Source organism: Cryptomeria japonica, chromosome 11 (assembly GCF_030272615.1).
Source record: "Cryptomeria japonica chromosome 11, Sugi_1.0, whole genome shotgun sequence".
In the NCBI taxonomy this organism is placed as follows: Eukaryota; Viridiplantae; Streptophyta; class Pinopsida; order Cupressales; family Cupressaceae; genus Cryptomeria; species Cryptomeria japonica.
Window position 1 is genome coordinate 136754678 of NC_081415.1, and position 13644 is coordinate 136768321.

General features: G+C 37.3%; 2 protein-coding genes across 3 annotated transcripts in view; both read left to right on the forward strand.

Moving 5' to 3' along the window:
* LOC131032643 (uncharacterized) overlaps positions 1-7075 on the forward strand; it is a 249297-nt gene extending 242222 nt beyond the window's left edge. For both annotated transcript variants that reach the window (XM_057963667.2, XM_057963665.2), the window contains exon 9: positions 6513-7075. In XM_057963667.2, coding sequence (XP_057819650.1) covers positions 6513-6694 — 182 coding nt within the window. In that variant the 3' untranslated portion in view covers positions 6695-7075. The remainder of the gene's footprint in view (positions 1-6512) is intronic.
* Positions 7076-11084: 4009 nt separating this feature from the next.
* Positions 11085-11675, forward strand: LOC131860084 (uncharacterized). Its single transcript, XM_059214449.1, has one exon. The coding sequence runs from the start codon at positions 11085-11087 to the stop codon at positions 11673-11675; it is 591 nt and encodes a 196-aa protein (XP_059070432.1).
* Positions 11676-13644: the final 1969 nt, after the last annotated feature.

The window sequence follows — 13644 nt, forward strand, 5'->3', positions numbered from 1 at the left end:
TGTCTTCCATCCGTTTGGCGGAAATCTCCCTCGGGCCGCCATTCGACATTCCTCTAAGAACCACCTTCTTGCCATCCACCTTGAATGAGAATTCCATCCTTTTGAAGCTCTGCATGTATTGGTCGAGGGTCTCCATCCATTGAATGCCCAATATGACATCCGTGTCATCCAGATCTACTACAAAGAAATCGTCGGTCGCCGTGTAATTTCCCATGGTGATGCTCAGTTGCGGAACCAAGTGAGTGCATGATAGGAGATTGCCTCCTGCCACCTTGACATCGAATCCTTCATGCTCCTTTGTACACAAACCCCTTCGAGTGACGAGTGATGAGTTTATGAAGTTGAGCGAGGCCCCACTGTCGAGCATAACCAAGACTCGTTGCCCTTGGAGTGTACCACGTACCCTAAATACACTGCATCTTGGGGTGCCTACTAGTGTGGCAATGACCCCTCCCCTCCGTACCAATGTGGAGATTCTCTCCACCAGGCTGGTTTCCTCAACAAATTCTTCCCTTGGTGGCTCACTTTCCTCGGGCTTCTCTTCTCCATCGGATATTACTTCAATATAGTGAATCTTTCCTTTGCCCAAACATCAGTGTCCTGATTCCCATGGCTCCTTGCAGATGAAACAAAGCTTCTTCCTTCTAAGTTCATGTTTTGTGGCTTCATCAAGAAATGACCTCTTCGGAAAGGGTTTATTATCCTTCTCCTTCAGAACGAAAGGTGGTTTGGTATGTGCAAAATTTCTGGAAGAGGAAGATGTTGCCATGTTACAGGCCTTTTTGATTGCTTCTGTGAGCGTGCTGGGGTTGAACCCTTTTACCCAACCTTTCAGAGGTTCCATCAATCCGTCCATGAACAAGACCACCAATCTCCGTTCTAAGATGTCTGTTACCAACAGGGATAGTCTTTGGAACTCTGTGATGTAATTGTCCACCGGTCCCGACTGTTTTAGTTGCGCCAACTCCTTGAAATTGAGTTATGGATCCTTCCCGTCAAATCGATCTATGAGCTTCTCCGTAAAGTCAGCATAGGAAGTTATCTGGTCACGGCCGAGAGTGACCATTCCATGATGCCACCATTCGTGCGCGACTCCTTCGAGGTGAAGTGTCGCAAACTTGATAGGTTCATCTTCAGGCATGGGGTTGAGTTGGAAGTAGGTGTCTTCTTTTTGAACCCAAGCTCGTGCCGAGGTTGCTCCGGTCCCATCAAAGGATGACAGGTTGATCTTGCCAACCTTTCGCTTGATGTCATTGTTATAGTGTCCATAATAGCCTCGACTTTTGCTGCCTGAGTATTTCATCCAGAGCTCAGCATAATCCTTGAAGGATATGTCCCCCTCGAGATTTGCATCCCTCCAATCTCGGTTCAACTGTGCTTGCATCTCCTAAAAGGTGGGTTCATGCTCCCCGCGTGGCGCTTCTAATTTTTGAGGAAAAGTCGGCATCAGCGGCCATGAATGTGAGCGTTGGACGTTTGACCTTCCAGTGACCGAATCATCGCCATGCCCATTCTATTCTCCATTCGTTTTCCCCAAGGCCAATTGTCGTAAGGTTTCCTCCATGATTTGTTGTCGTTGCTCCCCTTTGGTTATGGTGTCGTTGAGCTGAGCTTGGCTTCTGGTTAGCTCCCTTAATAGTGCCATGACTTCTCTTGCAGGATCCTGTGGTTCCCCCATTCGGTCGGCTGAATGGTACCTCCTTCTAGTGTACACTTGCATCCACTACACTACAGGCTGGCAAGATCACAAGCTCTGATACCATTGTAATGTTCCCTGACCATACAGTGTAACTGGCAAGGGCGAAGGGACTGTTGAACTGGTAGGGGAAAGGTCGTACGGTGGATAGACCATACAGTGGGAGAGGAGTGGCCATACGGTGGTATGAGGAGGGGGGGTCATACGGTGTAAATGTTGTACGGTGGAGTGAGGGGTCATACGGTGTAAGGGTTGTACGGTGGGGTGAAACAGGTCGTATGGTGGTGTCAAGGCAGGCCGTACGGTGAAGGGGGTGTACGTTGGGTTTCAACCTATGTGCGTGAAGGGGTTCGTCTCCGCAAGCATCTGAATGTTAGGAATCCTTGGACTTAGTGACATGCATGTATACCAGATTGTTAGATATGCAACTAGAAGTAATATTTGTTTCAACAATGATAAGGTTCCAGATTTGCCAGATCCGGAAAAGTACACAGAGCATAATAGGATAAGGGATGAATCCCACCGAAATTGCGGATACCAAGTAGGGAGGATCTTCCACCTCCGAAATGGCTCACAACCGAACTCTATTGGAATTCGTACAAACAAAGAGAAAATACCAAATTCGCATACCTATGACAAAGACTAACTCGGCCATATATATGGGCTCCGAGAAACTTCCCGAAGGGTTACAAACGGGCCGACACAACCAACCAAGACTTGTCTAATCTAATTAAATCTGGGGCCTTACAATAAAGTATTTAAATTTATTATTTAATTACATCGGGGACATCACAAAGTGAGATATTTTTTTTATCCTCTAACTGCTTCCAAATCAAAAATCAAAATACACCAAAGTCCAAACAACACACAACACACACCAATGATTCTCTAGTCTTTATTTTAGCCACAAATCATATTTTGAATAATCGCCAGCACATTAACTAGAAACCACACCATCGCATAATCTCCAGTTCATAAAAAAAAATACAATTCCAGTAGAGATTATAATTTTAAAAATAAAAAACTCAAACCAAACTCAATAATTTTTTTACAAAATATGAACTTAGCGCTGTTGAATACCAAATGTCTGCCAAGATAAAGAAAAAAAAACGCTTCATTTCACACCAAATTTCAGCCATTGAACCTTCTTCTCAATCCGTTTTTCTTTTTACCAGGACCATCCACAGTCTGATTACATAACCGAAATATTCTCTTCTTACACTTACATCTTTCCAGACATACAAGTGGACAGCACAAAAAAGAACGGCTTCCTTCAATAATCGTTTTTCAACAACTCGACAAAAAATCTGCCACAATCATCTTTTTCATGCACGGGAGAAAAATTCCGTTGGACTGTGAAGTCATGATATTCCTGCAACTGTGAAATGACAGGCTTTACAATAATTAAAACTATAAAGCGTGTGAGGCTTACAACCCAAACAATCACCCTGCTTTCCCTCAATTTCTTCAGTTTCAACATTAACATCATACTCACATTATTTTCAGAACAAAATGCTTTTGCAAAAAAAACATCTCTGTAAACACAGAATGCACAGTTCAAAAAAGAACAATAACGTCTGGAAAACTGAATAGATGCCACAAAAGCAGCAGCAACAAAGATTCATGGACAAGAATCTAAAATTGAATCTGAATCTTCTATACTGGTATCCGAATCTGCAGAAGCACACTACAGCCATCTGGAACATGTTGACACTCAAGAAATTATCACACACATAAAACCAAACAGTCCAATGCATCTAACAATCCAATTTTCTTTGCTCGAAACAGAACAAACATTCTTGACAGCAATGACAAAAGAAAAAAACTCAACAGTACCATGGCAAGAAAAGAGGAATGATGTTTTGTTGGGTGAAGCTCTTGGGATTTAGGTCCTTTTTTCTCCTATTTGGTGGCACCTAGCAGTTGGTTGATGAATCCAAGTTTTCATTTGGTGGGAAAATGACTGTGTATTGAGTCTTATGATGATATTTGGAGTGCTGTACCTGTTGAACCAGTGTCATAAAAACCTACACGTCTGGTTTTTTTACCAGACTGATATTTTCTTCGTCAAGTGTGTTTACATGGGGGTGGGGTGCACTTTGTTGTGGTGTTTTAGTTTATGGATATTTTGTGGCATGTTGGGGTCAAGTTGGTGGTGTTTTTTGGTGATATTCTTGCTTTTTAGATCTGTTTGCAGTGTGTTACGATTGATATTAGACCTACAACCTACCATATTACCATCTATTTAAAGTATTCTACTTGTTGGTTCTTGATGATATTGATTATCCGTGTTAGTCAGCTTATTGTGGAGCATTGCAGAAGTTATATGTGTTGTATTTCTTTAGATATATCATTGTAAAAACACTGGAAGGTAGTACTGCCAGTGGGCTTGGCCATTCTCATTAATGTATGTATTCACCTCACTAAACAAGTGGAGAATATCTGATTTGCTTACCCACTGAACAAGTGGAGAATTTTGGATTTGCACACCCCATTTAATAAGTGGAAATGTTGTAATTACTTACCCCAATAGATAAGTAGAAGCTTTGTAATTGCACTCTGTTGAATAAATAAACATATAGTGTTCTTTCCTTTTAGTTGCATAACACTCTACTAAAGAAGTGAGATTGGCTGGCTTGTTGCCTTGTGCATTTATTTTCAAGTTGTTGCATGGCCTTGAACACCGTATTTTCTCACCTTGCCCATCTCGAGAATTGGATGATTAGAAATTGGAAATGACATTGCATTGTAACCCATTTTCAGTTGGGGAAGTTTTCAAAAAAACAAAATTGGTGGGTGTTTATTTCACATTTCAAGACAAGATCATAGTATTTGTGCTCTTTGAGACCAATACGAGGAAGATGCTTGTACATGGTGGTACCTCCATGGGCAAGATTATTTGTTCCTCGAAGTATTTTTTATTTTTTATTTTTTAACATTTGTAGGCATTTTTTTTTTTCTCCAGTCTTCATTTTATTTTTTTGTATTTTGCATTTTTTTGCATTTTTTATTTTTATGTTGTGTTGGTTTTCACTCCAATTTTAACAAGTTGCAAGTTCTTCAGCTGAATGGAATTGGAGTACATACCCTTGTATCCATTCAGTGAAAGCATAAATGGTTAGCTGTAAAAAAAGCAGAAGACTTGATTTATATCCATTCTAACTTGTGTCACCTATCACATAAGCAAGATGACTACAAGGGGCAACAAAGAATTGGGATATAGCTCCCGAACGTACAAACTTTGATGCATCTATTGTAGAGCTTGCTAGAGTCAATATAGATGATGATGACTATGAGACTCTTACACATGATTTATCTAGTGGGAGTGGCAATCCATTTGCATGTGGTTCAAATGATATTGAACCGAACGATGACCTTGGTCTAGATCCTTTTGATGAAGATTGTAGACAAGTATACAAATTTTTTATTCTGTTCATTTCAAATTTTATAATTGTAATGATTTTCATTTGAATCATCCTAGACATCTATCATATATGACATAATATTGAAATTGTGTATCAATTAACGTTTATTTATATCGCTGCCATTGATTAGTGATGAAATATCATATTATCAAATGTATCATATACAACGATACCCAAATGTACCATAATTTTTTTAGTTTTTTTACCATAACAGCATATAGAACCCTATACCTATGCCTGACCCCATATCAGAACCAGCTATTTAGATCAAAATAGCTGCAATCACCAAATCTCACTAAAAACACATGCAAAAAGGAGGCTAGCAAATGTTTATAATTCTTTTTTGATCCTCCAGATTATTCAAAATGCAAGAGAAGAGCATATGAGAATTTACAAGATCATATAGAAAACTTCAACCTCTCAATTAAGAACTCTGGAACTCAAAATTCTCAAGAACAAAGCTCCAATAGATTTATACCATGTTAGAAATCTAAAATAGATGCATAACCATACATTTTTTAAGAGAAACAATCTACAAAGACAGAAAAAGAATAACTCAAATAAAGACTGGAGAATCTGAGAGATTTGCAAATGTCAAGATGACAGAATTGCATTAGGAGCTCACCAAAAGAAGCTACATCAAGGAGTGAAAGTACAAGCTAGGTAGTGATTTTTTATAGACTTGGGGAGAGGGTGGAGATGGCAAGTCCAACCAATAGAGAGTGACTACCAAGCAGCTTAATCTATAGTAAATGCAACTCTCTTATAGGATGATGACACCTCAACAACACATCCACTAATTAAACTCATTTTATTAACCTAAGGAAGCTTTATAGAAATGTAAGAAAAACCTAGGACTAAGGGAAAATTATTAACTCACTAGGAAAATAATAACCTACATTAAAAATTCATCATTCCCTTCACTGGATTCAAAATTATTTTTCTTATGTTGAAGTCAGTGAAGAGAAAACCAGTAAACGTTGCCTCAATTTAGCATGTTTGGCACAAGGTCCTCTGTATCAATTAATATTCATGGCAAAAGAAAACCTTTGCAAGTTTGCCCGAAATGTAAATGTCACTGAAATTGAAGTATATAACAGTTTACAAAATGTCCAATTATTGTGCATAGGAAGATTTGACTGCCTTACTTTGAGTTTTCATTTAATTCCAATCTAACAAAGTGCCAGTCACTGGATACATGATATAAGAGAGAAACTATAATGGGATTTCTGCTTGATGGTTATACTTTAATAAATAAGCTAAGAAAAAAATAACTTGAAAATGTTGCATTTTATAATTTTATGATATGCCCCCCCATATAAAATGTTTGTAGGATATGTTTCATTTCTTTTTATTGGTTTATATTTCTCAAAATTTCTCTGCATTGCCAGGTAACTGGGAACTTGTGACTTTCAAGGCTGCATGTGCTACTCACATACTGGGACCAAAGTTTGGATATGTAAAAGATATTTACGCTGCACTTGAAAGTATGGAAGAAACGAATATGCTGTCTCTTCTGAAGCCACATATCCATTGTTCTCTTCGATTAAAGAAACATCTATACAAAAGATGACCACGTGCTATTGTTGATAATCTCAGCACTCATTGCATTTTATAGCTCTGAAGGGAACTAAGCTAGTAAATGTAAGGCAAGTTTTTAAGCTTTTGGCCTGGCTATTGGCTAAGTTGGTAACTTGTCTTCAACAGCTGATGAGTACTTACAAAGTAAGAGTGTAAGATGATATATTCATAGTTTTATTTTTATATACTTTCAAGGCTACATGCGCTAGTCACATACTGGGACGAACGTTTGGATATGTAAATGATATTTACGCTGGACTTGAAAGTATGGTTGAAACAAATATGCTGTCTCTTCTGAAGCCACATATCCATTGTTCTCTTGGATTTAAAAACACCTATGCAAAAGATGACCTACACGTGTCATTGTTGATAATCTCAGCACTCATTGCATTTTGTAGCTCTGAAGGGAACTAAGCTAGTAAATGCAAGGCAAGTTTTTGAGCTTTTGGCCTGGCTACTGGCTAAGTTGGTAACTTGTCTTCACCAGCTGATGAGTACTTACGAAGTAAGAGTGTAAAATGATATATTCATAGTTTTATTTTTATATACTAAGTCGAGCCTCTTTTTATTGACTAATGTGAACCTCGATAAGGACTAAAAGAAGATAATGTCAGAATGAAACCAGCTAAACTAATCTCCATGATAGGGCAATAAGATGGAACATCTCTAATGTTAAAATTTTCAATAGGCCTATCCTTTAAACAGAAGTAGTCACTTAGACTAAGTGCTAGATAGAAATTGTATAACTTGTTAAAAAAACCTTAGTATTGCTGATGGGGAAGTTTGCACTTCTGTCAACATAGAATAGAATGCATGGAGTCTATCCTATTCTCTCTTAGAATAAGGAAATCTTGTATGCCTTCTGACTATCCAAACAAGATAACCTCAAGGTTTCTAATGTCAAGTCATGACTAAGCTTAGGATAACTTAGGGATGATGTGATTTGTTGGTAATTGCAAGGGGACTTACGCATTTGACAAGCTAGCTTGCATCTGACATAACATTGTGATGATGCTTCACTTCTCAAATTGATTAAATAAATAGCAAAAGGAAAGGGTTTAGAGAACCTAGGGACAATAATAGTAACGGTTGGTGCTAGAGATAGATAGATTTCACACAAAACTAGTTCTTGCTTAGCCAGAGATAGACTCACAACGCTACAGAAACAGTGCAATCTCCAAAGGAAAATAAAAGGATTTTCAGACCATGAACATACATTAAGTACCCAATTCTAGCACAACTTAAATGAACATTCACAATTGAACTAACAACAATAAAAGGCTCGGACTAACCATGGACAAACTTACAGTCAACAAATCTCCAATGGTATGAGCCAAAAATTGATTAAATACCCTCACACTTCACTATTAAGATCGCTGGACTTTAACCTACTTGATGAAAGAAACCATGCAAACAGGTGAAAGCAACCGGCAAAACATCATACTTTAATGCTTTATTTTATTTGCTTCAATTGCCATTACAACAATCTCTATTCAACAATTCCTACTCCACTCCTAATTCTAACTTCTAATTTCTATTATCTACCAATTCTAACCTCCTACAATGAGAGAGGCATTGGCCTTATATAGATTTTAAGTTTTGAATCAATGGCCAAGATTCAATCCATTCAATGGCCTAGATTTGCCCTCTACAAACCCTAACAACTTTTAGTTAATGGTCTCAACCATAGTTGAAAAACTCGGACTCAACAATGACTCAACTAGCCCAAAAATTTTAAAAACTCGGGAAAAAATCAGCAATAACTCGACAAAATTATCAAGCATTTGAAAATATACAATTTCTTAAAATATTCCTAAAAAAACACACATATACATTGAATTTGTAAAACATATATTGATTTCCATCATATATAAATAAAAGTTTTTGTTTAATACATATCTAGATGACAGAATAAATAAAACCTCTTAATACATATCAATGAAAATGTTGTGTATATATATATATATATATATATATATATATAGAGAGAGAGAGAGAGAGAGAGAGAGAGAGAGAGAGAGAGAGAGAGAGAGAGAGAGAGTTTTCATCTAGATAAAATTAATATCAATATAATATTATTTTAAATAAATAATCGTAAAAAAATATAATGTATATATAAGTTTTTCCTCGAATATAAATAGCATAATCTATACAAAACTACAATCTAAAATTAGAAAATTAAATTAGAAGATTTCTATATGCATTAACTATAAACAATTATAATGTATGGATAACAATTTAAAAATTATAAAATAATCAAAATATTTCTATATAGATTATTATGTTGGACTTCCGCCCCATCTCCCTATGCAACACAATATATAAAATTATCTCCAAAGGAATGGCTAAGAGACTTAGAGACTATTGCCTAAATTAATTTTAGAGAACCAGAGTGGATTCACCCCTAGTAGGGAAATTGTGGATAGCATCATCCTTATATCTGAAGCAATGCATTTGATGCACAAGGAGAAGCATAAAGGTATGATTATCAAACTTGATGTTGCTAAAGCTTACAATCGAGTCGTTTGGAATTTCCTTATGTGTGTTCTTGAAAGATTTGGATTTCCTAAAAAATGGCTTGAATGCATCAAATTTTGTATATCTACTGTGAATTTTTCATTACTTGTCAATGGGAATGTATGTGGCTTCTTTGGGGCTACAAATGGATTGTGACAGGGAGACCCTCTGTCTCCATCTCTTTTTGTGTTAATGGTTGAAGTCCTTGGAAAGTTAATAAAAAAGAGACATGTGGAAGGTGTTTGGAAGGGGATTAAGGTGCGTGATCAATTTGAAGCCATCACACATTCCCAATTTGCAGACGACACCATTTTGTTCGGGGAAGCATCGATGATGGAAGCCGCTGGCATTATGACTATTCTGGATGACTATACTAAGTTGTCTGGGCAGATAATGAACAAAGATAAGTCACAATTATTCTTCTTCAATACTAACAAGAAGACTCAAACAGGAATCGTGCGCCTATTGGGAATTAATATTGCAGAACTCCCAATCAAATATCTTGGGGTTCGAATCAACAAAGGATGCAGGCAAACTCAGATTTGGGAAGATGTTATGAAATCATGTCAGGCCAAATCTGAATTATGGAAAAATAGATGGTTGTCACAAGCAGGTAGATTGACTATGATTAAGTCAGTCCTTACGACTATCCCTATATATAGTATGTCTTGCTTCAAAATGTCATATGCTGTCGAGAAAAGTTTGGATAATTTACTTTAAAAGTTCATATGGGACGGTGCAAAGGATACAAAAAAGATCTAGCTCATTAACTGGGATACTATGTGTCTTCTAAAAGAAGATGGTGGTGTTGGACTAAGGAAAACGGAGTTGCAAAACATTGCACTGGGAGCGAAATTAACTTGGAAAATGTTCAAAAACCCACAAAAATTGTGGTGCAGACTATTCAGAAGAAAATATTTGGATTATGAGGATCCAAACAGAATCCTTACCTTGGCTAATTCGGAGAGAGGTTTTGCTACTTGGAATTTCTTATGGGATTGCAGATTTATTATTACAGAGCATATTTCATGGTGCATTGGTAATGGGAGGACAGCGAAATTTTGGAGAGACTCATGGGATGGGGAGCCCTCATTATCTGATTTGTTTGATGATCAAGAATGGGTCAATCTCGTGGAATCTACCATAGGTATTTATGTATGTAATTACTTTGAAGAAAATGAGGAGTGTGGTGGGAAGATAGTGTGGAAAAAAGTGGTCATTGGCAGCTCGGCTTTATGTGGAAAATTCTGGGAAATATTAAAAAATAGGACCATTCCTAAAAGGACACTATATTTTGGTGTGCTTCCAAATCTAGGGAATATAGTGCAAAATTGGGATATGAAATACAAAGACAAAAAGTGAAGAGCATGGATTGGCCACACAAGCTATGTTGGTATAACAAACTACTTCCCGAAGCCGGAGTTTTTCTTTGGATTGCACTGCATGGCAGGATCCTAACCGGGGATAGGCTGAAAGTTATTGGCATTTTGGGTCCCAATCAGAGTATTATGTGCAAGTCTGAAGAGGAAACTTCCAATCATTTACTATTTAGGTGTCCTTTTGATGAAACCTGTTGGAATTGGTATCTTGACAAGATCAATTTGAAAACTGTCAAGAACGAATATTTAAAAGATTTTCTTGTCTCTCGGCCGGCTATGCAAAAATCGAAATGGAGTGATCTATGGATGATTGGTCCTTCTTTGATTGTATGGCACATTTGGAAAGAAAGAAACAAGAGGACCTTTAAGGAGACGTTGCTTCTTGTTGACAGGCTCATTGACAAAATTAAAGTGGCAATTGAGGAAGTGATAAATGGCAAAATATCCAAAGTCGGAATATTAAGATACAACGATTGGGACTAGAATATGGAAGGATATTGGTTTCTCAAGGATCCTGGATCTACTCACCTATCCGACAAAAAAAGACTTGATAGGAAGGCTATCAAAAGGAAAGCCCCCCTGAAGGACTGGGTAAAACTTAACTTCGATGGAGCATGTAAAAGGAATCGTGGGGATTTTGGTTTTGGAGCTATTATTAGAAATGAGCGCGGGAAACTTCTTTATGGGATCTATGGTGGTCTAGGTTTTGCTACCAATAATGAGGCGGAGCTTCGAGCACTGGAAGTTGGGCTGCATCTTTGTGTCCAAATGGGGATCTCCAAGGTTATCATTGAGGGAGACTCGCAAATAATTATAAACAATATTATTAAATCTAATTTTCAAAATTGGAAATTGCGCAAATGGTTGCCACGCATCAACAATCTCTTGGACACAATTGGGAATTTTGAAATCAACCACTCATTCAAGGAAGGTAACCGAATGGCAGATTATTTGGCAAACTTGGGAGTCGGTAAAAATGTTGAAATTATCATTTTCATCCAGATTTATGCATCAGAGAGCATCATTGAGCAAATTCTGAAGGATATTCCTGACTCACCACGCGAGGGTATTGGATAAAAGAGAAGCATTATATGGGTGATACCTGATTCTCGGGTATTAGGTGGCCTCCGATATGAGCTCAATTGTTGGAACTAAGTACTGAATAATGGAGCAAATGGCGGTGAATTGTACAGCGATGGTCTCAAAGACCCTGTCTTGGCGACATGTGAGCATCATTACTTGAGCGATAGTATGGCAACTTGCTAGATTGGTCGTGATTTGGGTTATTTTGAGAAATCTGTGACTGGAGAAATCTAGAGGATGAGGGCTTTAAACAGCTTATTCTCGGCAAAAGAAGATATCTCCCATTCTGGTCTATTTGAAGATGCCTCTGTTTTCTGGCCTCAGCTGCATGAATTGTGAAAATACTTTGGAGAGACAATGCTTTAGTAGATGTTGGGGGACAGTCGTCGGAAGTAGAGGATGCGGACACGGAAAATGTTTCTGGTTCAAAGTCTTCGGATGAGGAAACTGAAAAAATGAGAAGGTTGCTCACAAGGCATTAAAGAAAAGAAAGAACGTTTCGTAAAATTATCCTGGAAAAATTTTGGGGATGGGGTTCGAAATGGGGACCTATCTGCCTTCAAGAACCTCAACCAATCTGAGGATTGGTGGCTCTCGGGGCCATCTTCTGAGAACCTGTTCTACCTCATGGAGGCAACAGCTCAAATACTCTAGTTCCTTAAACGTGCTAAGTTGTGTCAGATGTGTTTGTGGTCGGGTATATGTCTGTGGTTGGTGATATCACAAATTGGGATGACAAGAAGTCTGTGGTCGATTAGTTGTCTTAGTTACACTCTCGTTTTGTATATATGAGAGTGATATACTAGATTGAATATGATTTTTATTAATAGAGGGTGCTATCCCCATATTTGATAGCACTTATCATTAAATAAATAATCATAAAAAATTATAATGTATAGATAAGCTCTTCCTCAAATATGAATAACATAATCTATACAAAACTACAATCTAAAATTATAAAATTAAATTAGAAGATTTCTATATGCATTAACTATAAAACAATTATAATGTATGGATAACAATTAAAAAATTATCAAATAATCAAAATATTTCTATATAGATTTCTAAATAAAATAATTTATAAATGAGTTTTATATAGTTTACATAAAACAAGCGTAATTGTTTACAAAAATAATTAAAATAATAATTGTGACAAACTATAAAGAATCTTTAAATAATCGAAATATCATAAAACAAAACACTAGGCTTCTACTCCACTGTCGTGCCCTAGGTCCCTCTATGTCGCTATGGAAAATGAATTGAAGAAATACAGGCCATCTTGAAATGCCCCTTTCCAATTTTACTTAGTTTCGTTCGCATCAAAAATTGTGCCCTCGCGCGTCAGGAATGAAGACGATGTAAGAAATGAAGGTCAGGAAACAAAATGAAAACGTTAGGGTTTGAACAAAAATGGTTTTATGTTGACATCCAGCAACTTTTTTGTCGAGACAAGGCATTTTTTCACGATTTTTGGGGTAAAAATCGCTGCAATTTAAACCCAAAACTCATCCGTGAGTGACTCGCGACCATGTCTAGCTCGCGGGTCTTGCAAGTTTTCTGCGAGTTTTTCAACCTTGGTCTCAACAACCTTAAACCACTTTCAACTACTTTCCAACTGCTCCCACTACAAGACAAAATGATAGCCTGGCAAAATAAAAGCTTTTATCAGAAAAGACAAAATTGGTAGTTGGATGAACAACTTTTGGCCCTTTCTTGTATTGCATTAAATCAAGCCCAAAAGTTGTCATTTTACAATAGATTAATTGCCATTACAATAAATTCATATTCATGTCATCTCCAACTGTCCCTTCCTACTTTTGAATGTTGCTTGTAGCACCTTTGCAGTCTACCACTCTTCCTTCCAAAATTCTGGAAATGGCATTGTTTGGGCTTTTTGTACTGTGGTAATGGTCCTTTGTGGCATTTTCATTGACATCTTCAGGGTTTCGACCTTGATTTTGTC

What these genes read in the sequence shown, in the direction of transcription:
- LOC131860084 (XM_059214449.1), top strand. Translation starts at nt 11,085, where the DNA reads ATGGAAGGATATTGGTTTCTCAAGGATCCTGGATCTACTCACCTATCC.